The sequence below is a fragment of the Thalassophryne amazonica genome, chromosome 2 (genome assembly GCF_902500255.1).
Source record: "Thalassophryne amazonica chromosome 2, fThaAma1.1, whole genome shotgun sequence".
NCBI lineage: Eukaryota > Metazoa > Chordata > Actinopteri > Batrachoidiformes > Batrachoididae > Thalassophryne > Thalassophryne amazonica.
The window spans coordinates 6000275-6026860 of record NC_047104.1 but is presented as its reverse complement, the minus strand read 5'-3'; the positions used below and the strand labels follow the sequence as shown (position 1 = coordinate 6026860).

Here is a 26586-nt window from a genome sequence, read left to right as displayed (position 1 = left end):
GAAATGGTATAGTTCAAAATTAGAAGTATTTCACCTTGTGTGGCGTGATGCTCTCTTCATTGGCTTCCTGTTAATTCTAGAATAGAATTTAAAATTTGTCTTCTTACTTATAAGGTTTTGAATAATCAGGTCCCATCTTATCTTAGGGACCTCATAGTACCATATCACCCCAATAGAGCGCTTCGCTCTCAGACTGCAGGCTTACTTGTAGTTCCTAGGGTTTGTAAGAGTAGAATGGGAGGCAGAGCCTTCAGCTTTCAGGCTCCTCTCCTGTGGAACCAGCTCCCAATTCAGATCAGGGAGACAGACACCCTCTCTACTTTTAAGATTAGGCTTAAAACTTTCCTTTTTGCTAAAGCTTATAGTTAGGGCTGGATCAGGTGACCCTGAACCATCCCTTAGTTATGCTGCTATAGACGTAGACTGCTGGGGGGTTCCCATGATGCACTGAGTGTTTCTTTCTCTTTTTGCTCTCTATGCACCACTCTGCATTTAATCATTAGTGATTGATCTCTGCTCCCCTCCACAGCATGTCTTTTTCCTGGTTCTCTCCCTCAGCCCCAACCAGTCCCAGCAGAAGACTGCCCCTCCCTGAGCCTGGTTCTGCTGGAGGTTTCTTCCTGTTAAAAGGGAGTTTTTCCTTCCCACTGTAGCCAAGTGCTTGCTCATAGGAGGTCGTTTTGACCGTTGGGGTTTTTCTGTAATTATTGTATGGCTTTTGCCTTACAATATAAAGCGCCTTGGGGCAACTGTTTGTTGTGATTTGGCGCTATATAAATAAAATTGATTTTGATTTGATTTGATGCTATCTTAGACTATAAGCATGCATTATTGGCTACAAAGCAGACTTACTACTCTGATTTGATCAACAAAAACAAGCATAACTCAAAGTTCTTGTTCGACACGGTGGCAACACTTTTGCATGGACAACCAACCACCTGCAGCTCGCTCTCCTTTTACAGCACAAGATTTCCTGGATTACTTTGAGACATTAGGTTAAACATATCCCAGCATGCCTTAACCCAGCCACTACACCCTGCTATTGAGGTGGATGCCATTACTGAGGTATTACCTAGATTTACAGAATTTGATAGTATCTCACTAGGCGTGCTGACAAAACTCGTAACATCAACAAAAAGCACAACCTGTTTATTTGATCCTATACCAACAAAACCGTTTAAGGATCTGTGGCCCACTCTTGGGCCGACTGTGCTGGAAATGATTAATCTCTCATTAACTTCTGGATCTGTTCCTAAATGTTTCAAATTCTTCAGTGATTAAACCATTACTTACGAAACCTAATCTTGACCGTAGTGTATTGAAAAACTATCGGCCGATATCAAATCTATCATTTTGCTCTAAAATTCTGGAAAAAGTGGTGTCACGGCAGCTTGTAGACTATCTTACTGAGAATAATCTCTTTGAGCCACTGCAGTCTGCTTTTAGAAAATATCATTCCACAGAGACAGCTCTCACTATAGTGGTGAATGATCTTCTGCTTACAATGGATTCGGACACCACTACGGTTCTGTTGCTGTTAGATCTCAGTGCTGCATTTGATACCATGTATCATCATATTCTACTTGATAGGCTGGAAAATCATTTTGAGATTACTGGGAGTGCCCTTGCATGGCTGACGTCATACTTGACCAGTCGTTCTCACTGTATTTTGTACAGTAACACTACCTCTAACCTTAGTGACATGAAATTTGGGGTTCCACAGGGGTCCATCTTAGGCCCCCTGCTTTTCTCCCTTTATGTAGCACCCCTTGGGCACATATTGCGGCATTTTGGGATTACCTTTCATTGCTATGCTGATGATACTCAGTTATACATGCTGATAACTGCTGGTAATCTTGATCACATAAAATCCTTAGAAGATTGCCTTGCAGCAGTGAGAAGTTGGATTTCTAGAAACTTCCTACTTTTAAACTCTGATAAGACTAAAATGATGGTTCTTGGTCCAGTGAGACATCGGCATCAATTTGACCAGTTAACGCTCAGCCTCGGCTCGCGTGTCTTGCATCACATTGACAAACTGAGGAACCTTGGGGTAATTTTTGATCCTACGTTGTCCTTTGACCTCCACATTAGAAATATTACGAAGACTGCTTTTTTCCACCTGCGAAATATAGGGAAGATTTGTCCCATCCTGTCTATGGCTGATGCTGAGACCCTGATCCATGCATTTGTCTCTTCTAGATTGGACTACTGCAATGTTCTATTTTCTGGTTTACCGCAGTCCAGCATTAGGGGTCTCCAATTGGTTCAAAATGCTGCTGCCAGACTTTTGACACAAAGCAGAAAGTTCGACCACATTACACCCATGTTGGCGTCTCTTCACTGGCTTCCTGTCCCAGTGAGATCAGATTTTAAGGTTCTGCTGCTAGTCTATAAGATTGTTCACGGACTGGTACCTCCCTACCTAGCTGACCTAAATAAACCTTACGTACCGGCCCAGGCTTTACGTTCTCAGGGTGCAGGACTACTTTGTGTCCCTAAGGTGAATAAGAAGTCTGCGGGTCACAGAGCTTTCTCTTATCGTGCCCCTGTTCTGTGGAATGATCTCCCTGCGTCAATAAAACAGTCCGATTCTGTAGAGACTTTCAAGTCCAGACTTAAGATGCACTTATTTTCCATTTCATATGGCTAGCATATTGATATAGTTTTGTTTTACATTTTTTACCCTTTTAATTCATTTTATTAGTAATTGGAGCGTGCCGCAGCCTCAGTTTTACCTAAATACTGTGTCTTTTAGTGAAGTTTAGGGCTAGCGGCCGGCGATCATCTTAGTATTTTTTGTTTTTTTCTTGTTGTTTAATGCTGACAAATTATACTGTAATTCTTGTCTTTCTGATGCCTGGTTCTGTTTTTTCTCTCTGTTTAAGGTGCAGCTCCATCCAGAGATGGGTATTGTATTTGTGTTGGCGACCCTCCTGTCCTGTGCGCCAACAGCATTTCCTGTATATTCGTTTTGTGAATTGTTCTGTAATTTATGTCTGTATCATGGCCCAAGCAGAGGGTCAAGCAGATCAGACCCCTTTGAGTCTGATCTGCTTGAGGTTTCTTCCTCAGAGGGAGTTTTTCCTTACCACTGTTGCTCTGGGGGTTGGTAAGGTTAGACCTTACTTGTGTGAAGCGCCTTGAGGCAACTCTGTTGTGATTTGGTGCTATATAAATGAAAATAAATTGAAATTGAATAAACTTCAGTTGGTTGTTTCCTAACAACTTTTACAGAATTCCGTACATTCCGTGATGCATTTTGATCCATTTTCTCTTTTTTCTTTTTTGTGCGTAATTAGTGCTGACATTAGCGGCGCTCTGTGTAAGCTAATGGCTTGTTCGCACGCTGATGATTAGCTCATTGTCTGCCGATGGAGAGTGAAAAATTGCTTAAGCCCCTTTCATGCCGGGCCCACTTTGAGTTGCGTCGTGCGGCGTGATGATGATGCCACGTGGATACTACCTAGTACCGACACGGTGTAGCTCAATGCCAGAACACAGAGCCACTCAGGTGCCTGGTCTTGAGAAACAGGTATGGTAGGTTCATGTACAATTTCCTTTTATTAACCCCTTTTAATTTGAGCAACTCTCCGACAAATTGCGAATTTGTTCCACTTCATAAATCTCGATGAAGCTTGTTTTGTTGACATCTTCAGCCAGAAAACCAAACTCACCTGCAAAGCTCCCGACCCTCCACACGCCACCATCTCCACAACTTTTCCTTGTTTCGTATTTTGTTTCTCGGCTTTGCTCCCTATTATCTCTCAATATCAGCATTTTTAAATATTTATGCGCCACTGAACCTCGTGGGGCACATGGATAATTAAAGTGGAGGAACATCTGAAGCGGCGCCAGGGGCCTGAGAGCTTTGGCTAAAGCCTGTGGGTGTGTGTCATCACCCTTTAAACCCTTATTTATTTTTCTTTTTAAGCTCCTGAGAGGAAAACTTACTGTACAGTTCAAAAACTTTAGGCTTGTCTACAGTTATCAGTGCATCCTCTGTTAAAAGTACTCGTTTTTATTGTTATATATATGCTTTTTAATCTCAGGGGGAACAAATCTGTACACGATCTAAATTAAATTTAAATGTAAATACAAATGATGGATTGCTTAATTACTCGACCCCCTTTAAAGGGATTGTTTTTGTTTTTTTTACATTAGTCATGTTGCCAGTTTGCCCTCTGAGCACTCTGTTCATCTCTGACACTTAGTTTAAGAGAGAAATTCCATTTTCGCAAAGATTTTGAAAAGGAATTATACGCCGGTCAATAGGTCACCTGCAGCAGAGCTCAAAATTAATTCAGAACCACTTTTTCTTTTTTTGGACACGGTGTAGGGCTGGAACGATCAGTCGAGTAACTCGAATAATTCAATTACAAAGAATGTTTGAGGCAAATTCTCTGCCTCGAAGCTCTGTAGTACATATACCAAGCCTGTGTGTGGCGCTGTAACATCCCCAGAAAACAACAGAAGAAGACTAGATCATGCGCATAAGCTGTGCAATCAATGTAGCACTGAAAGCTACAGCTTTCCAACACGACACACAGAGTAAAATAAAGCCTTTAAAGACAAAGACGGTCAACACTGATCATCTGAAATAGACTGACTGCGGTTCGTTTTAAATACCAAGTGCGCATTTAAAACGACCCGCAGTCTGTTGTTTAAACAGCACTCGCCTTTGCAGACATACAGTGGGACACTGTGCTGCCTCATCAGGGCTCATAACATCAAATCTTAAACATAAAGAACATAGAGAGGGCCGACTCCCACAAAATGATGTCATCTGGACGCCATTTTGATTGTGTGTAACTGGGGCAGCTTGGCTGTAGAGCATGACACGGGAGTGGATTTTCACTCCTGTCCCATCCCGCTCCCAGAAAAAAAATCCCATCTTGTCCCAATCCTGGACTGGAGTAAAAAAATAAATCCCATCCCGTCCCACTCCTGTAAAGATGATTCCCAATCCCATCCCGCTCCCACTCAAAATCAGTCCCACTCCCATCCCACTCCTGTATGTCTTCGTGGCTAGAATGCGGTTTGACATCTCCCAATTGTGGATGTAGTGTGCGGTGACCATTATGTAATTTGTGTTGGTTCTCTCTTCTAACCACAGATCTGTGGTAAACGCATGGAGCGAGCAAGCAGTCCTGCAGCAGCAGGGGAGCGGAGTTTATTTTTATTATTATTTTACGTGCGAGCGCGAGCGAATTGTCCATGGAGATTATTTTACTTATTAACTACACAGATGTATAATAAAACAAATGGTTTCTAAACACAATTATGACAGAGTTTTTGGGAAAGAGCGAGGAGCAGCCCTGGAGCAAGCAGCAGTTTCTTTTTATTTTTATTTTACGTGCACACGCGTGAGCAAATCCTCCATGGAGAGATTATTTTACTTATTAACTACACAGATGTATAATAAAACAAATGGTGACTGGTTTCTAAACACAATTATGACAGAGTTTTTGGGGGAGGAGCAAGCTACAGTCCCACAGCAGGCAGCAGAGTTTCTTTTTTTTTTTTTTTTTTTATTGTTTACATGTGCGCGCGTGAACGGGACAGGAGGTCCTCAAACTGGGTCCTGCAGAGGTGGAAGGACCGCTGAAAGCGGCCGTCACCCAGACACAGCTCCTGCAGCAAATAATGATACTCCTTGTATCGGGAGCTTTCCACAACAACTCGCTCCGTGTGATCAGGTCCATCATGTTAACTTGACTGACAACCGGAGTTGGCAAGCAGAATGGAAGCTCCTCCTATTTGATGACACACCGGGGCGAATTTTCGCAGCAAAAGCAGAGTGACACACCGGGCGAAGGAGGTGCGTCCGTCGCCACTCGACCCCTGCGAATTTGTTGCGTCTGATCGTGCCCGGTGTGAACGCGGCATAACAATGGACGGGTGTAATTTTGGTTGTTTTAAATAGATGAAAATCATCATCTATTGTTGGCATTCCCACTCCTGCCTTCTCCCGTTCACTTTTATTCCCATCCCATCCCAATCACGGGATTGATAAAGTTTTGACTCCCATCCCGCGGGAATCCCGCAGGAATCACGTGACCCACGGGAATTCCCGAAAAATGTCATCCTCTACTTGGCTGCTGCAGTGGAGTGACGTTTTGTAAACAACTTCTCTTGAGTGGATGACAAGCTACTGTTTATATACTGTATTTATCTATGTTCATTGTTAGTTGGTTTTATCTTTTCTGTTGTGTTTTTAATCAGCTTCTTTTTGTCTCTTTCTCTAAAATTTTATTGTAGCATTATTATTGTTGTTGTTGCTATTATTATTGTTAATATATAAACAAAAATCTATTTTAAATATTAATTTGTAATACATTTGACTCTTTTACAACAACAAACGCTGAGCCATTAATTATTATACAGAAAACAAATGCACACAGACGTGCTGACAGCTGCAACAGCTTAATGCTTTACATTGAAAACGCCATAGACATGCTAACGCATTAGCATCCGTCCCGTATTTAAGTTATAAAATACATCTCTCAACTGTTTCAGAAGACCATAACAGGTCGGTTTAACATAAAAAAGGTAAGTATTACTCACAGACATATGCTCTTTAGGGTTTTAGCGGGGGAAAATTAAGATAAAGCGAAATAAAACAATGACTCAACAAAGCAGTAGATCAAAGCACTGCTTCGATCTGTGAATCACTGTTTCGATTGGTTCAAGGTTCAAAGCAAAGCCGCGCTGCAGGAAAGTTGATTACAGACCCGCTGCAGGGTCTGTAATCAAACACCCCCAAAACAACTCTGAAGGACTGATAAGGGAATCGTTCAGCAAAAAGGTTATTGATGTTGGTGGATCGAATCATTTCTTAATGATACCCGAAAGGAACTGGTTCTCGATACCCTTCCCGAGTACTGAATAGCACTGATTAGTAGTCAATACTAAACAAGCACATGGCTCACCTCGTTTTGTCCTTTGGAAAGGAGTAGAATGCCACTTCCTTGTTTGTTTTAGTGTACTTGGTGCAATTGATAGCTGAACACTCAGTTCCTTTAGATCTTGATGTTGCTGGTATGATAGTTATGATCCATGGTCATGAAAAATGCACATAAACAGAAACTTTGTCTCTAATACGACTCTAGAGTGACACAAAGACTGTCATTGTGCGTCTATAGCAACACCCAGTTACACACATTCAAAATGGCGGCCGGCGCTCAGCTCAGTGGTCCTCTATATAAAGTTCACAGTCCATTGTATGTCTCCCCCCCCCCCCCCCCCCCCCCCCCCCCCCACCCCCCCCCCCCCAAAAAAAAATGTGAGTACAGTGGTCCCTCGCTATAACGCGGTTCACCTTTCGCGGCCTCACCGTTTTGCGGATTTTTTTAGTGCAATTTTGCATGCTTTTTTTTAAACAGCGCATTGTGTTCTGCGTCCTTATCAGGCGGGCCGGTCGCGGCACCCGTCGGCATCACCACAATTGCTCTCACTGCTTCTGATGTGCTTTCTGTGGGCTCGGTAAATGCAGCAGCGGGCCACTCACACCGCCCTCCTGTCTGCTGTGCGGAGCTGCACCAAATCTGGCAACAGGTCCAGAGACTACGCTCGCTGTTTTGATGCAGAGCACTCCAGCAGCCCGCAAGGATAGAATTCAGCAGCGCTGCATGGTCTCGCTAACCGCAGCCGCAGAGCTCCGTGGCCACTGAGAGATGTTTGTTTCTTTTTAATGACTTGGATTCTTTGTGGGTCCCGCATCCGTACCTCTGGAGGCAGTGAGCGAAGGGAAAGCACACGCATTGTGTTCTGCGTGTGTCTGTTTATAATCTTCTCGCACAGAAGAAAAAAGAGAGTGTTTACACAGGAGAGAAAAGTGAGAAAATGTTAATGCCTGTTTGAGAAAAGTGTATAAAGTGTGTAGTGAGGGGGTTTACAGCCTTAAAACATCTCTAATAATTGCAAAAAATAGCGCTGACTACTTCGCGGATTTTGCTTATCGCAGGTAATTTTTAGAACGTAACTCCTGCGATAAACGAGGGACCACTGTACACACAAACGTACTTACACATCCCTTGTTTATTGTTTCAGCATTCTAAAAAGACAGCGAGATGGAGGGAGGGAGAAAGAGCACTTTATGTTCTGCTTTGAGAACGGAATGCATTTCCGAAAATAAATAAAAGTACTTGATTTAGTCAGTTTGGGTAAATCGTCGCACCGCTGTGCTCACGGTCAGGTGCAGCCTGACTGACTGAGGATGACACCGACCACCTGCACTTACGGTCCGGTGTCAGGGGAGTGCTGAATGATTACCCATAAAGGGATACACTAAATTTGACAATCTGTGATGGCGCAGCGACATTGTGCCATTGCTTTGGGAGAGACCTGCACTATTGATGTTGTTTAAAAATGCAAAAGTAGTTTTTAAACAGTTACTCCATTAATCGCCAGAATAATCAATAGAATACTCGATTACTAAAATAATCGATAGCTGCAGCCCTAACACGGTGCAACATTAACTCGCACATTGCTCAGAGTTCGGCTCCGAACACATCACATCCCTATAGATGTTTGCTTGCGATGAAGGGGCCGATGATCTACACATTTTCTCCCCGATCGGAGCCCACGGGTGCATGACGGGGTGGAGAAGGAGTAACAGCAGCTGGGAAAATTGTGACTTAAATAGCCCGCCCAGTTTAGAGGGAATGTTAAATGACGTGGTCTTTTAGTATGTGGTAGTTCTGTGAGTCTGCCAGAGCTAACTCACAGGTTCACTTCTCTTTATAACATACAACAGTGATTTTCAACATGTGGGCCGCAGTCCCCTCAAAGTTCATAAACGTGCTGCAAAGCATCTTTCATTTTGAGTTTTGTTTAAAAAAAAAAGTTTGAAATTGCCCTAAAATATTCTGTGTATTTATTTATTACAAATCAGGCCCGGCGCCAGAAAAAAAATATTAAGGGAGTTGATCACAGGGGGTGGGGTCGCCCCCCCCTCAAAAAAAAGTGCGCACCGGAGGGTACCTGCCTCTGAGTGTGCGTAATGAATTGGGTGCGCTCCTAGAAAGCTTGTGTATTTAGGCTACACCGTTGTAAGAGACTTTTTTAATTATTATTTGAACATATTTACCCTCGGTCAAGTGATCTCCTGCATACCACAAAACCAAACCAACAACTGATCTGAGAAACGACACGAGACAGTAGATTAACCGCGGGAGTTATGTTCTAAAAATAGCCCGCAATAAGCGAAATCCACGAAGTAGACATCGTTATTTTTTACTATTATTATAGATGTTTTAAGGCTGTAAAACCCCTCACTACACATTTTATACACTTTTCTCAAACAGGCATTAACATTTTCTCACTTTTTCTCAGGCCCAAACATTTGTTTGTCTTTTAGAACTAATGAATTTAATTTTAACAATCAACCTACGAGGTTGGACACATAAGAAATTATTAATAGTGACTGACCAGTATTTCACAGTTCCTCTGGTCGCGCCTCTTCGTCGCGGCGCCACTCCGCTGAAGACCTCTCTGCAGGTGTCTTTTTCCGAGTGAAGAACACAGTTATGGGTAGTTGTTGGTGCTCTTTTTTTCTTCTGGGCGAGAAGATTCTTATAAACAGACACGCAGAACACAATGCGCGTACTCTCCCTTCGCAGTGCCGCAACAGCTGTCCCGTCATCTCAACAGAATACTGGCCTGCTTGATGAGGACGCAGAGCACAATGCGCTATATTAAAAAAAAAAAAAAAAAAAAAAAGCATGCAAAATTGGACTAAAAAAATCCGCAAAACTGCAAGGCGCTATATTTTCCAGTATTTCTTTTTCTTTCTTTTTTATTTTTATTTTTGATAACTCTCACATCCGAGGGGGCGAGGTTAATGACGTGAGGGGGCGTTGCCCCCAAACGCCCCCTCGTGGCGCCGGGTCCGTTAGAAATAGCAAAACCAGAGGATTTTAAATATGTTGTTCATCATTTATCTGACCTAGTTTGAGTTAGCAGTTATTTCTGGTGATATTATTAAATTAATATTGGCTATTTATTTTTTTTTATTTTTACTGTGCTTTACCTTTTAATTATTAAAATGTGACTATTTGAAGAAATGTGCTCAGCTAGCTGTTTGGTATGACTTTATTTTCTTTAAAAAATGTATTTTTGAGTTATTTGAAGGTAATTTTGAATGTACAGTAGATTTTTGTAACTGCTGGATCTTCACTCATCTTCACCCGCTTACTCCATTAAGGACCACGGGGGAATGGGGGATGGAGCCTATCTCTGCCTATACCAGCAGTCATAGGGTGTGAGGCGGGGTTCACCTGGACAGGACGCCAGTCTGTCGCAGGGTCACAAACAGACAAACAAACACATTCACACCTACGGACAATTTAAGGATTCAAATCAGTCTCACCTGCATGTCTTTGGATGTCATGGGAAGCCGGAGCACCTGGAGGAAACACTCACAGACACGGGGAGAACATGCAAACTCCACACAGAAAGGCCACAGGCAGGAATTGAACCCATGACCTTCTCGTTGTGAGGCAACAGTGCTAACCACTAATCCATTTGTGCTGCCCAAAAGAGGATTTCTCACAAATTAAGTAATTTTTAAATGTGAGAAGAGCAATCAGAGGCTACATTGTTTTAGTATGACTATGGTTTAAAGACCTAATCTTTAATAAAAGAAAAAAAAACTGGGGATGAAACATTTCCAAGTTACCAAACATTTTAATGTTCAGTTATATCACTTGTTAACAATTGTAAAGATTATGATATATGTAGTACAGTAACTGTGTCGACCAGCTCATCCTCAAAAAACAGACTTAGGGTCCTATTTCACTGGGCAGTGGCTGGCAGAGTGTAGTTGTAAATTATGGAGCAATCATGCAAATGAGCGGCTAATTCACATTTGATATCTCAGTGAAGTGGTACAATCGACACGTCAGCGCATGTCATTTGAATATCAGCCAAATGCCACACAGACTCGCGGTGAACATGTTGCGATACATATGTTGAGCACAGCCTTTGCAGATGCACGCATCCGCTGATTTACATGCGAATGCCGTGTTGCGCTCTTAGGGATGTCTAATGCCACTCTCGGCTGAAATGATGACACGTTTGCACACAAAGTGTTCAGCTAATATTATCCTCCCATTATGTGATTAGAGGCTGTGGAAATCCCCCCAGCTGTACTCAGTAAGGAACAGCCCTGTAAATAATAAAGAATGAAATAATAATTAATAAATAGTAATAATAACGAGGCCTGTTGGCTCCACGGAGGAGAAAAAATACAAGAAGAAACCTGTGAGCAAGGCACTTGCCCACTTGTAGAATGATTTCCTGCAGGATGAAATATGCAATGTCCATCAGTCCAACGCATTGGAAAGCTCTTGGTTGACAATGTCAAACAAGGATTGAGCACGATGGCCTCTTGTGAACAGATGTCCTCCTCGGTTCTCTGGAATGGCCAGTATTCATCCAGTGCTGCGCTGAAGCCCAACAGTATCCTCTATATAAAAATTAAAGATAATCCCAGCTACTGTGGACAGGTTTGTCTAGCCCACACATGGGTCAGCAGTTGAGCTATGACTGCTGCATTCCCTTGGCTGCTTCCAGAAGTGCTGTCTTTCTCTGATCATCTCAACTGTTTTAGCATGCTCCCTGGGCAGCTCGTGTGTGATGCCCTGCGAGTCAAGTGAGTGAAGAGTGCCGCCCAGCGAACATCGCCCAAAGTAGAGCAATTTCCATCAGAATTGCTGTTCGCAGGCTGTCGCAGCCCAGTGAGATAAAACCCTTAGCGTGAGGGAAGCCACCAAGATACCCAGAGACAACCCTGAAGGAGCTTCCAGCGTCAGTGGCTGTTACTGCAGAAGCTGTGCACAGTGCATCTTTTTGTGTAATGTTCCTAAACTTCATTGGAATTGGGGTTGTAACACAGAAGGACTTGAACCATGAAATGTAAGCTTGTGTTTGCTCAAAGGCGCATGGGCCGCTGTAGTGTACATCTGTAGCACAGAGTAAGTTTTTATTAAGTCATTCTGCCCACATGATGGACGTGTTGATGATGTCACTGTGTGTGGGTGTGGTGTTTTGGCGGTGCAGGTTGGCAGGGCGTGGACTGTTCCATCCCGTGTCCCAGTGGAACATGGGGGTTCGGCTGCAACCAGACGTGCCAGTGTGCCAACGGCGCCGCCTGTGACCCGGTCAACGGAACCTGTTCCTGTTCCCCCGGCTGGAGGGATGAGTACTGCAACGTTCCCTGTCCGGTGAGTGGAACGGTGGCCAGATCAGTTGTTCACACTTGGACGTACGATCAGTTCATTCGGCTTTATTATTGTTACGATTACAAGCGCAGTTACAATATGAAAGAATGAATGACGTTGTTGTTGTTGTTGTTGTTGTTAGGAGGGAGTGTTTGGGCCAGACTGCAACGAGCGATGTGACTGTGTGAACGCTGATGGCTGTGATCCGGTGACGGGGATGTGTCGCTGTCTCGCTGGTTGGACAGGTGAGTGAACTTTACTGATGGCAAACATTCAGATTACAAACACAACCTCAAGTATGAAAATAAGTTCAGAGGTCAAATAAACAAGTTGATACGTGGCAGCAGGTCACTGTTTGAAATAAAACCGTTTCATGTCATGTCACATGTTTGGTGAGGATGCTGTGCCCTGTGGTACCTGCGGTTACTACGTTTGATTAAAAAAAAAGTCCCCTCCTTGAGGCCAAACTTGCCCATTCTTGTGCATTTGAAGTTACGTCAGGCATCAAAGTTGTGCCAAATATACGTGTGGACAATAACATGCTTTTTTTATTGATGTGAGCTGAGGTTCACGGTGTTTTTTGTTTTTTTTATCATGAAAAGTGCCTCAGGTGCCACGATGTCATAACATGACCACGATATCATGAGTAACACCGCAGTGGGGTCTCTAGACATGGCCGTGACCTCTTCTAGACCTCACAAAACGACAGCACTGATCCCCACATCGACACCAAATGTCACAGATATGTTATGGTGACATTACAACATACCAAGTGCACCAACATCTCCTTTTAATACCGTTATTAGAAAACCTGCTGCTGCACCGGCTGCCACCTGATCCACGACGATGTCTTGGTGGTTTCTGGGCGACGTCTGGTGAACTTTAGCTTGCTGTCATGGCCACTTTTTTCTCCTCGTGGATCACCAGGAAGACTCACGTTTCAGTAACATGCTGTCGCAAAACCACCAAAACACACCACTACATCATGACACAACACGCCAACGTGATGGACAAGAAACGTCAGAGCGTGTCATGAGCTGGGTTTCATTAAATCAAATCAAATCAATTTTATTTATATAGCGCCAAATCACAACAAACAGTTGCCCCAAGGCGCTTTATATTGTAAGGCAAGGCCATACAATAATTACGGAAAAACCCCAATGGTCAAAGCGACCTCCTATGAGCAAGCACTTGGCGACAGTGGGAAGGAAAAACTCCCTTTTAACAGGAAGAAACCTCCAGCAGAACCAGGCTCAGGGAGGGGCAGTCTTCTGCTGGGACTGGTTGGGGCTGAGGGAGAGACCAGGAAAAAGACATGCTGTGGAAGAGAGCAGAGATCAATCACTAATGATTAAATGCAGAGTGGAGCATACAGAGCAAAAAGAGAAAGAAACACTCAGTGCATCATGGGAACCCCCCAGCAGTCTACGTCTATAGCAGCATAACTAAGGGATGGTTCAGGGTCACCTGATCCAGCCCTAACTATAAGCTTTAGCAAAAAGGAAAGTTTTAAGCCTAATCTTAAAAGTAGAGAGGGTGTCTGTCTCCCTGATCTGAATTGGGAGCTGGTTCCACAGGAGAGGAGCCTGAAAGCTGAAGGCTCTGCCTCCCATTCTACTCTTACAAACCCTAGGAACTACAAGTAAGCCTGCAGTCTGAGAACGAAGCGCTCTATTGGGGTGATATGGTACTATGAGGTCCCTAAGATAAGATGGGACCTGATTATTCAAACCTTATAAGTAAGAAGAAGAATTTTAAATTCTATTCTAGAATTAACAGGAAGCCAATGAAGAGAGGCCAATATGGGTGAGATATGCTCTCTCCTTCTAGTCCCCGTTAGTACTCTAGCTGCAGCATTTTGAATTAACTGAAGGCTTTTCAGGGAACTTTTAGGACAACCTGATAATAATGAATTACCAATAGTCCAGCCTAGAGGAAATAAATGCATGAATTAGTTTTTCAGCATCACTCTGAGACAAGACCTTTCTAATTTTAGAGATATTGCGCAAATGCAAAAAAGCAGTCCTACATATTTGTTTAATATGCACATTGAATGACATATCCTGATCAAAAATGACTCCAAGATTTCTCACAGTATTACTAGAGGTCAGGGTAATGCCATCCAGAGTAAGGATCTGGTTAGACACCATGTTTCTAAGATTTGTGGGGCTAAGTACAATAAGTCTTCAATTTCCATACCATAAGTCAGAACAAGAGCTAAGATATGATTAAAGTGGTGGGTGGACTCATTTACATTTTGAGCAAAGCCAGTTGAGTCTAACAATAGATTAAATGCAGTGTTGAGGCTGTCATTCTCAGCATCTGTGTGGATGTTAAAATCGCCCACTATAATTATCTTATCTGAGCTAAGCACTAAGTCAGACAAAAGGTCTGAAAATTCACAGAGAAACTCACAGTAACGACCAGGAGGACGATAGATAATAACAAATAAAACTGGTTTTTGGGACTTCCAATTTGGATGGACAAGACTAAGAGTCAAGCTTTCAAATGAATTAAAGCTCTGTCTGGGTTTTTGATTAATTAATAAGCTGGAGTGGAAGATTGCTGCTAATCCTCCCCCTCAGCCCGTGCTACGAGCATTCTGACAGTTAGTGTGACTCGGGGGGTGTTGACTCATTTAAACTAACATATTCATCCTGCTGTAACCAGGTTTCTGTAAGGCAGAATAAATCAATATGTTGATCAATTATTATATCATTACTAACAGGGACTTAGAAGAGAGAGATCTAATGTTTAATAGACCACATTTAACTGTTTTAGTCTGTGGTGCAGTTGAAGGTGCTATATATTTTTTGTTTTTGAATTTTATGCTTAAATAGATTTTTGCTGGTTATTGGTAGTCTGGGAGCAGGCACCGTCTCTACGGGGATGGGGTAATGAGGGATGGCAGGGGAGAGAAGCTGCAGAGAGGTGTGTAAGACTACAACTCTGCTTCCTGGTCCCAACCCTGGATAGTCACGGTTTGGAGGATTTAAGAAAATTGGCCAAATTTCTAGAAATGATAGCTGCTCCATCCAAAGTGGGATGGATGCCGTCTCTCCTAACAAGACCAGGTTTTCCCCAGAAGCTTTGCCAATTATCTGTGAAGCCCACCTCATTTTTTGGACACCACTCAGACAGACAGCAATTCAAGGAGAACATGCGGCTAAACATGTCACTCCCGGTCCGATTGGGGAGGGGCCCAGAGAAAACTACAGAGTCCGACATTGTTTTTGCAAAGTTACACACCGATTCAATGTTAATTTTAGTGACCTCCGATTGGCATAACCGGGTGTCATTACTGCCGATGTGAATTACAATCTTACCAAATTTACTCTTAGCCTTAGCCAGCAGTTTCAAATTTCCTTCAATGTCGCCTGCTCTGGCCCCCGGAAGACAATTGACTATGGTTGCTGGTGTTGCTAACTTCACATTTCTCAAAACAGAGTCGCCAATAACCAGAGTTTGATCCTCGGCGGGTGTGTCGCCGAGTGGGGAAAAACGGTTAGAAATGTGAACGGGTTGGCGGTGTACACGGGGCTTCTGTTTAGGACTACGCTTCCTCCTCACAGTCACCCAGTCGGCCTGCTTTCCCAGCTGCTTGGGATCTGCTGGAAGGGAACTAATGGCGGCTAAGCTACCTTGGTCCGCACCGACTACAGGGGCCTGGCTAGCTGTAGAATTTTCCACGGTGCGGAGCCGAGTCTCCAATTCGCCCAGCCTGGCCTCCAAAGCTACGAATAAGCTGCACTTATTACAAGTACCATTACTGCTAAAGGAGGCCGAGGAATAACTAAACATTTAACACCCAGAGCAGAAAAGTGCGGGAGAGACAGGAGAAGCCGCCATGCTAAACCGGCTAAGAGCTAGTAGCTGCGCTAAGCTAGCGGATTCCTAAAAACACACAAAGTGAATAATGTGTAAATAATTTAGAGGTGATTCAGCAGAGAGATTACACTGTGAAACAAATCGTTATCTAGTTATCTAGATCAATCTAACTGCGCAGATTAAACAGCTAACAGATACAGAAAAACACCGCTGTGCTCCGGAACAGGAAGTGATATAATACCGCAGTGAGAGCCAACCACCAGTAGAGGTCATTCCATTACCCTCCATACGGCACAATTTGAAGTAACAAATTGAACATACACAGACCCAAACTTCCAACACAACACTCAGAAATGTCAAGGGTTTTTTGGGGGGTCAAAAATATGATAATGATTTTGGTTCAGTGCAAATATCCCAAATGTAAAATTTGATTGCATTTTTTTTTCGCTTGATTGTATGAGTAGATTTTTTTTTTTCCAACTCGACCGTGTCAGATGTTCCCCATAATGAGGCACAACATTGTCCTGTTTAAATTTCACTTGGCATTGTTTTGACAAGGTGTTTGGTGACCATAAGATGACATCAAAGTCAGTACTCTTGATTACAAATGGAACAGAAACAGGTTGCTGTTAATGTGAACATATCTTAGACAGAATACTTTCTTGTGACTTGAATGGACCAGAACCAGATGGTACCTGAACTCTCCCGACATGCTGTGGCTGATAGAGAAAGAAGTAAATCAGCACATTTTGTTTCCATAAATGATGATTTCTATTTTAAAATAGTTGTTATCCACAGTAAACAAACATGGCATTTTATTTTACAACTGTATAAATCGAAACGTTTTTGTCTCTTCAAACTCTCGAGCGTTCACAGTCTGCTCAGTTATGTTCCCTTTGGGTGAGAACTCTGAATAAGGCTGCGTTCAGCCGTTTGCTCACTGTAATTGGTTTTTAATATTGATGTACCGAGAGAACAATTTCCCCAAAAATATCAAGAACTTTCACTGAGTGCTGAAAACAGTCGTGTTGTACCTCCAAACAGACAAACGTAATAACTGCAGCAGGTCAGACTTCACGTTTAGGTATTACAGTTTATTCTTTTCTGTTGGTTCTTTTATTGGTTTGTTGCCAGGATTCCTCAAAGACTAATAATCTCATTTTCACAAAGGCTGAAAATAGAAATACGGGTGGTAAAATGTTTTAATCATTTTTATAGAAAATTTGTTATTATTCATTTTCTGCCTTTCAGCACTACTTTAACTCTGTTGTACTGATGGACAGGATGGTTTTCTCCGACTGAAAGAGTCTGTTAACCCCAATCGGAATGATCCGGATCCTTTTACAGCGGCTCTACATGCATTCTCAGCATCACTTCAGACCTGTTCCTGGTGGGTGTTGGTCTTCTCCAGGACTGCCCCGTGTCACTGATCCTGCTCCTGATGTTCATGGGCATGATTTGAAGACACGGTCGGGGACTGGAGGGTGTCCAGTTTGGTGTCCTCAGAGTTGCATCTCTGCTTTTTGTGGATGATGTGGGTCTGTTATCTTCATCAGGTAGGGACCTCCAATGTGGAGTGAGCAGGTTTCTGGCTGAGGGTGAATGGGGATGAGGGGATGAGGCTCAGCACCTCCAAATCTGAGACAAACAGGGTGGACTGTCCCCTTTGGGTCAGGGGAGAGTTACTGTCCCAAATGGAGGAGTTCAAGTATCTGGGCGACTTGTTTATGAGTGGAGCTAAGTTGGAGCGTGAGATCAATAAACAGCTTGGGGCAGCGCCTGATGTTTTACGGACACTGTACCAGATCGAGCTGAAGAAGGAGCTGATCCAGAAGGAGAGCTTCTTGATTTATCAGTTGATTTACACGGCTGTCCTCACTTATGGTCATGAACTTTGGGTCATGACTGAAAAAAACAAGTGGCAGAAATGAGATTCCTCCATTGAGTATGAGGGCTTACAGTCCTGGACAGCAGGAGAGCATAAATATCCAGGAGGGACTCTGAGTAGAGCCGCTGCTTCACTGCATTGAAAGGAACCAGCTGAGGTGGTTCATGTACACGGGAGGGATTATGTTTCCCAGCTGGCTTGGAAATGTGTTTAAAGGACTTGGCTGAGGATAGGGAAGTGACAGAGACAATGTCAGAAGAGACTTACCTGGGCCAACGAGACAAAGAACTGGACCGGTGCTCAGAGGTCCAAAGTCCTCTTTGCAGATGAAAATACATTTTGCATTTCATTTGGAAATTAAGGTCCCAGAGTCTGGAAAAGAGGGGAGAGATACAGAATCCAACGACTTCAAATCCAATGTGAAGATTCCACAGTCGATGATGATTTGGGGCAACCTGTCCTCTGCTGGTGTCGGTCCACTGTGTGTGTTCAAGTCCTACGTCAACACAGCCGTCTACCACATTGTGGAGCACTTCATGCTTCCATCTGCTAACAACCTTTATGAGGATGCAAAGCGGCATGCACAGTGGTGTGTAAGCAGTGACGGCCAAAGCGGCATCTAGTGCATCATGACGTTGTTGCTAGTGTCCAACAAAGACGACGCTCGTGTCTTTAAATGGAAAATGGTTTTGTGCTCAAATGATTTGTGTGTTTTTCTTTGACTGCTGCTTTAAAAATCTTCTGGTCTCCTCCTGCTCCGTATGCTTGACTTCCTCCTCTCTTCCTGCTTTGCAGCGTAACGATCGGGCCGTCTGAGTTTCAGCCACTTTGTGGCTCAGAGTTTGTCTTTATTAATCAAGTTATAATGTCTGTCCATGATCCACTCTCATATTCTCTCATATTCCACGTCAAAGAAAGTTTCTAATGAGGCTGCCGAGCGAGTTAGCGACTCCATCCCTCCGTCTGTCTGCGGCTATATTTAGATGTGACAGTAAGTTTGTGTTGAGTGTAACTAAGTATTCATGTACTGCCAGTCTCTTGTGCGCCGCCGTCTCCGCGGCGTCCCCTGTGAGCCGCGAGCGCTCTGATCCGTTCTGCACACCAGCTTTTGTGTTGATGAACTCCCGCCACACAAACGCAAGACTGATGAAAGCTGGAGACACACCTCAACAAACCCTTCAAGGCCAGAACGTCTCCGGCACGCTCTGGGAAATGTGGATATTTGGCTAAGGGCCCTGTCCCACTGGCGTTTAGGAGGATTTGCGCATGAAATGAGGAGACAAAAGCTGAGCGTCCACAACAAAGGTGGGTGGAAATGACAAATGGCCCGGGGTGGATCAGTGAATACATGAGGAAGAAAAGCGGATATAACAGGGAACAGAAGCGAAGGCGACCGCGGAGGCGCCCCCATGAGGGGCACAGCGGCCGTGATGCACTCGCTCCATCTGTGCCCACTCTGTCTGCATGCGCGACATACCATTTGGGACCGTGATGTGGCCGTGCTGGGCACGCGTCATATCTGTTTTGCACGCTGTCCCGGTCCGCCGCCAAGCCGCGCCAACCCGTCGGTTGCGGATATCAGCAGATGACAGGGGATATGCGGAGCGTTGGTTGTGTATGTCCTAGGTTAGCCGCAGTAAATCCACAGTAAACACTGATTAACATCGCTCAGTGAGGGCGTCCCACACAGCCTGGTCTGTGGCAAGAGCTAAACCAAAGCTGCTTTTTAGGTGTCTTAAGACAAACTCAAAGCACAACCAGGATGTTCCCAAAGATAAACATAACACAATACTAAAATCCCCTCGGCCATATGAGCATAACAATGGGGAACAGAATGTGACCTTTTGACCCCTTAATATAGGTCAAGGTTAGCCATCTTTGAACTTGTCCAAGGTCCAAGAATGTTCCCTGTGAATTTGAAGACTCTGGCAGTAACAAGACTGGACACAGACTGACGGACACAAAGTCTGTGTGTGTGTGTGTGTGTGTGTGTGTGTGTGTGTGTGTGTGTGTGTGTGTGTGTGTGTGTGTGTGTGTGTGTGTGTGTGTGTGTGTGTGTGTGTGTGTGTGTACACATACAAAATAAACTGATTACAAACAATTCAGTGATGAATCAGTTTTCTGGATGATTTTGGGGTCAATCCTTGGTCGCTGGGAGTTTTCGTCGTCTCCTGCCTGCAGCTGGCTTCAGGTTTTGTTTAGTTTTTTTAATCGCACACTTTAGTAGAGAGAAGCTGCAGAATGAGACGTGAGCCGACAGCCTGTGTGTTGTGTCTCTGACGTGTCACTCCCCTCTGCAGCGCTCCCAGCTGCTCTGTAGGTGCCGACTCTGCGTTCTGCTCATAATCCCTATTTCAAAGTAAATGTGACACATGGAAAACACTCTTTGAGCGGAGCTTTGACTTCACGTAGAAACCCGTCATTAAGCATGAGACCTTCTGCTTTAGCGTGCACTAACACGCACGTTTGTGTCCTCTGCAGGTGTCCACTGTGACAGCGGGTGCACGGACGGCCGCTGGGGACCCGACTGCTCCTACAGCTGCACCTGTGAGAACAGAGGCTCCTGCTCTCCAGAGGACGGCACCTGCGCGTGCGCCCCCGGATACCGCGGCACCAATTGCAGACGAAGTAAAGACACGACCTCAGTACTCCCATCGCAAACTGACCGACTGCAGAGTCAACTGGTCACGGCTAAAACAGTTTGTCCTTAACAGGTTTATGGATTTCAGTCAGACTTCACACACACAGCAACACACAGGTTCTCTACTTAGAACTTTAACACTCTCGAGAAAAGTGTAAATTTAACACTGAAAAGACCAAGACGTTTTGTCATGTTAAATTAAGACTGGTGATTTTGCTATGTGTCCTATAAAGATGGACATGAAGGAAAATAATTCCAGTCCAGCAGCATCAGCAGGACATCATCAAATCAAATCAAATCAATTTTATTTATATAGCACCAAATCACAACAAACAGTTGCCCCAAGGCGCTTTATATTGTAAGGCAAAAGCCATACAGTAATTACAGAAAAACCCCAACGGTCAAAAACGACCCCCTGTGAGCAAGCACTTGGCGACAGTGGGAAGGAAAAACTCCCTTTTAACAGGAAGAAACCTCCAGCAGAACCAGGCTCAGGGAGGGGCAGTCTTCTGCTGGGACTGGTTGGGGCATCATCAGACCTTTGTTGGTGTTTTTTTTAATATATAATCTTTTGAGTTTGTGTAGAAGCACAACCCACTGGACTCAGTGATACTGAGGTCAGCAAGTTAATTATCGAGGTATTTTGTCACAAATGGTTTACTTCCACCAATATGTTGGGGTGGGTGGGGGTCATTTGCTGTCAGATCTCTCGTGTCCACTGCAGTGTCTGTGGGTAATCAGGTCCTGGTCTTTAGGGTCCTGGTGCTTCCTGTCTTACTGTGTATGGTTTTATGACTTGGACACAAACCAGTGACAGAAGGTGAGGACTGGATGTCTTTGGCACCAGGTCTCTTCAGAGGTTCCTCGCGTACTACTGGAAGGACTTTGTGTCCAGTCAGCAGTTACGAGGTAGATTCAGATGAGTTGTAGTAACGTATAACTCACATGATGAGATAACGTCAGTGTGGTGGTATTACGGCACACTTTCTGAGCGTGATGATAATCAACGATCTCAACATTTGTATTGACGAATTAATGAAGTTGCCTGAATCCATTGTCTTACTTCTGGATGTCCAGCTCCATCTCTTTAGACCACAGGGCCCCATAAATTAATCTGGATTTAGAGCCATGAACAAAAATAATTATTGAAATGACATTGCCATTACAATTACATGCGTGATGGCGGCGCTGTGGCACTTTTGGGCCCAAATCTACTGGTGCTACTGGAGTTGCGTTAGGATGTGCATTGGACACGCGGGTCTTACACCCATCTTTGCATTAGAGAGTGATAAATTAAAGGCCATCACAGTGTATCCAATTATCTTAATGAAGAAAATCCCGTAGCACGAAGGAAATGGTGGACCCGCCCACACAAACCTGTCCGGCCACTTAGAGCAACATCAATTAAAACTAATTAAAAGCCTTACGAAGATGTATGAGAGCAAGATCTGCGGTGGGAGGAAAACAACACGGCGCTTATCGAGCCTCGATGAGATGGTGGGCGAGGAGACCGCACCACACATGTCCGTGTGCAAACTCTCACAAAGAAGAAATTAGAATAATGAACTTTGTGTCATTTGACCTTTATAACAATTAAATACACAGACTATGCACATTGTGTGTTTTGCAGCATGTTTATCTGGATTCTACGGCCATCGTTGCAGCCAGTCGTGTCCTCAGTGTGTCCACAGTGACGGCGTGTGTCACCACGTCACTGGACACTGTGAATGTCTCTCTGGCTACTTCGGATCCCTCTGCAACCAAGGTCAGTTACAGTTTTCTGAACAGAAAGTGGTCACGTGAGGGATTTGTGTATTTGCTGGAATATGTTCATCATGTTCCACTGCAACACGTTAGCGTTTGGGTGAGTGTTTGCAAGGACCTCACAATACGAAACGTGTTGCAGTACATGGGATACAATACGACTCCACTGAGATATCTACGACTATAAACAGGGTGGCCGTCGTGTCCCACAGCAGCCTGTACTCAAGGATGTTGAAATGGAGCAACATTGCCATCTGGTAGACACTTATCATGAGTGCAGGTACAAAAGAGTTTCTCTCAGAGGTCTAGTATGACATGTTGTGACACATTGCAATACTCGACATATAATTTACCCAACATTTACAAACAGTGCTGAGAATATACCTTGTTGTGGTCCAACTGTGTCGTCTGATATTAAATCCTACAGTGACATCTACAGGAGTGGAGGTCATAGTGATTATGGGGGTTTGGGGGATATTTGAATCTGTTTAATGTAGCAATATGAGGAAGATCCATTCAGTATAATGAGCAATAAAATATTGTGATTTTTTTTCTTTTCTTTTTTGCACAGTCCTAATTTGCATGGACTTCAAGACAAGTTGTGACACATTTGTGTTCTCGTTTCAGCAGCTCACGTGCAGCAGCTTTGACCTCATCCTTTGTACTGGTCAAAACACTTTCACCGTTAAAAGGGGCCTCTTGATCCTTTCACTTCCACACATTGACCAGCAAGATTCTTCCAGTCTAATAATCTTTATGTGAAACCCATAAATTCCCAGTAAATTACAATAAATCATAGAATTGAGCTTGTTTTATTTATTATTCAGTTCCTGCTTTTTGCTCTGTTCTTCTTCTACATGGTTCAGATCCTCTGCAGGTTAAACAGCTGTTAAGTCACATACAGACAGTCAGCCTAGAGTCCATTGCCAAGTGGAATTTTAAACAGACTGTGGAGGAGGATGGTGTGAAATATTTATTATCATTAAATTTGAAAATGGCCTCAGTTACAGAGCACCCAGAAAGTATTCACAGCCCTTCACTTTTTACACATTTTATTTATTAAAAAATGGATTCAATAATTTTTTCCCTCAAAATTATACACACAATACTCCATAATGACAAAGTGAAAAACATTTTGTTGAGATTTTTCCAAATTTATTCAAAATGAAAAAAATAAAATAAAATAAATCACATGTCCATAAGTATTCAGTCTTTGTCATGAAGCTCAAAACTGAGCTCAGGTGCCTCCAGTTTCCACTGATCACCATTGAGATGTTTCTACATCTTAATTGGTGTCCACCTGGATTAAATTCAGTTGATTGGACATGATTTGGAAAGACATACACCTGTCTACATATAAGGTCCCACAGTTGACAGTCAGAGCACAAACCAAGCATGAAGTCAAAGGAATTGTCTGTAGACCTCAGAGACAGGATTGTCTCCAGGCACAAATCTGGGGAAGGGAACAGAAAAATTTCTGCTACTTTGAAGGTCCCAATGAGCACAGTGGCCTCCATCATCTGTAAATGGAAGAAGTTCAGATCCACCAGGACTCTTCCTAGAGCTGGATACCCGTCTAAACTGAGCGATCGGGGGAGAAGGACCTTAGTCAGGGAGGTGACCAAGAACCTGATGGTCACTCTGTCAGAGCTCCATCAATCCTCTGTGGAGAGAGGAGAACCTTCAAGAAGGACAACCATCTCTGCAGCAATCCACCAATCAGGCCTGTATGGTAGAGTGTCCAGATGGAAGCCACTCCTTAGTAAAAGGCACATGGCAGCCCACCTGGAGTTTGACAGAAGGACTCTCAGACCAGGAGAAAAATGAATTTGCTCTGTTTTGGAATAAGGCTGTAACTTAACAAAATGTGGATAAAGTGAAGTGCTGTGAGTACTTTCTGGATGCACTGTGTGTCTTGTCCTACATTAGCCATTCTGCTGGCTGCTGCATCTCTAAGGAGCCAGGACTCAATAAATTACAAATCCAGCAGGGGAGCTTTTAACTCCGGCTCCATCACCGTTTTCTCAGTACTGTTGGATTTTCTGCAAACTAACGATCTTATTGATGAGGAAACTCTGAGGGTCTGTTGTGTCTTGGATTCAACTGAGACTGAAGCTTTTCACCACCGTAATGAAGAGATCAAACCCCGCCGCGGTTAGTAAAAGAACTGTACACAACAAAAAACCCCATTGGCTGGTTTTATTTATGTTGCCCAGTGTGCTGTTCACAGCCAGTTTTTTATCATTATTATTATTATCATCATCATCATTATTTTGTTTGTTTTTGATGGTGGCTTCATTTCCAGATTAAGAACAGTAACAAATACAGAAAACTCAACTGCAAAAATTCTGCGACTAATTGTTGCATTAAAAAATTATTGCAATTTGACCAAAAAAAAAGTTTGCGAACACAAATATAAGCTACACCACAGACAACTATTTAATGTGATGACATGTCTGCTGCAAAGCTCACACAACACACCCAAAAACACAGAGAGGCTCCACAACACAACACAAGTATTATCAACACAAAAACATGTTTCTGACTTCTGTTCAGGGCTTTATGAATCAGGGCGTAAAATCATCAGGAAAGTCAATAAATGAGTGTCCTCAGAGGATGAAGATCACCACGAGCACTGAACTAAAGTCCAAGTAAAGGTCCTTCTGGCATAAACCCCAAACCTGAAGTTGAATGAACCTGACGCCATGTATCCTGAGCTCAGTCAACTCCGTGTCTGTGTCCGTGAGTTGTGCACGTTCACGACCAACCTGGAACGACATCATCAACTGAGCATCGAAACCACGAGGGAAAAGTGTGTAATCCTCCTCGAGGCGCATGAGAGTAAAAATCCATCCATCCATTTTCTTCCGCTTCATCCGGAGTCGGGTCGCGGGGGCAGCAGCTCAAGCAAAGCCGCCCAGACCTCCCGATCCACACACACCTCCCCCAGCTCCTCTGGGGGAACCCCAAGGCGTTCCCAAGCCAGCCGAGAGATGCAGTCCCTCCAGTGTGTCCTGGGTCTTCCCCGGGGCCTCCTCCCAGTGGGACGTGCCCGGAACACCTCTCCAGCGAGGCATCCAGGGGGCATCCGGAAAAGATGCCCGAGCCACCTCAACTGACTCCTTTCGATTTGGAGGAGCAGCGGCTCGACTCCGAGCTCCTCTCAAGTGACCGAGCTCCTCACCCTATCTCTAAGGGAGCGCCCAGCCACCCTGCGGAGGAAACTCATCTCGGCCACTTGTACTCGCGATTGTACTCAGCTCTCTCTTCACCACGACGGTCTGATACAGCGACCGCATCACTGCAGATGCTGCACCAATCCATCTATCGATCTCACGCTCCATCCGTCCCTCACTCGTGAACAAGACCCCGAGATACTTAAACTCCTCCACTTGAGGCAAGGACACTCCACTGACCTGAAGAGGGCAAAGCACCTTTGGAGGTGCTGATTCTCATCCCGGACGCTTCACACTCGGCTGCAAACCACCCCAGTGCACGCTGAAGGTCCTGATTTGACGACGCCAACAGAACCACATGTCCGCAAACAGCAGAGACGAGATTCTGTGGTTCCCAAACCAGATCCCCTCTACACCCTGGCTGCGCCTAGAAATTCTGTCCATAAAAATAATGAACAGAACCGGTGACAAAGGGCAGCCCTGGCGGAGGCCAACGTGCACTGGAAACAGGTTTGACTTACTACCGGCAATGCAAACCAAGCTCCTGCTGCGGTTGTACAGGGACCGGATAGCCCTTAGCAAAGGACCCCGTACTCCCGGATCACCCCCCACAGGGTGCGCTGAGGGACACGGTCAAACGCCTTCTCCAGATCCACAAAACACATGTGGACTGGTTGGGTGAACTCCCATGAACCCTTGAGCACCTGATGGAGCATGTAGAGCTGGTCCAGTGTGCCACGACCAGGACGAAAACCACACTGCTCCTCCTGAATCCGAGGTTCGACCACTGGTCGAATTCTCCTCTCCAATACTCTGGAATAGACCTTACCGGGGAGGCTGATGAGTGTGATCCCCCTATAGTTGGAACACACCCTCCGGTCCCCCTTCTTAAACAGAGGGACCACCACCCCGGTCTGCCAATCCAGAGGCACTGTCCCTGATCGCCACGCGATGTTGCAGAGCCATGTCAGCCAAGACAGTCCCACAACATCCAGAGACTTAAGGTACTCAGGACGGATTTCGTCCACCCCAGGAGCCTTGCCACAGAGAGCTTTCTAACCACCT

At 44.4% G+C, this 26586-nt stretch overlaps 1 protein-coding gene across 1 annotated transcript in view; it reads left to right on the top strand.

The window, feature by feature from the left end:
* LOC117521924 (multiple epidermal growth factor-like domains protein 11) overlaps nucleotides 1-26586 on the top strand; it is a 253072-nt gene that overhangs the window by 185171 nt on the left and 41315 nt on the right. Inside the window, exons 11-14 of the mRNA XM_034183290.1 lie at nucleotides 12064-12227; nucleotides 12367-12469; nucleotides 20422-20568; nucleotides 22212-22346. Of these exons, the coding sequence (XP_034039181.1) occupies nucleotides 12064-12227; nucleotides 12367-12469; nucleotides 20422-20568; nucleotides 22212-22346 (549 nt within the window). The remainder of the gene's footprint in view (nucleotides 1-12063; nucleotides 12228-12366; nucleotides 12470-20421; nucleotides 20569-22211; nucleotides 22347-26586) is intronic.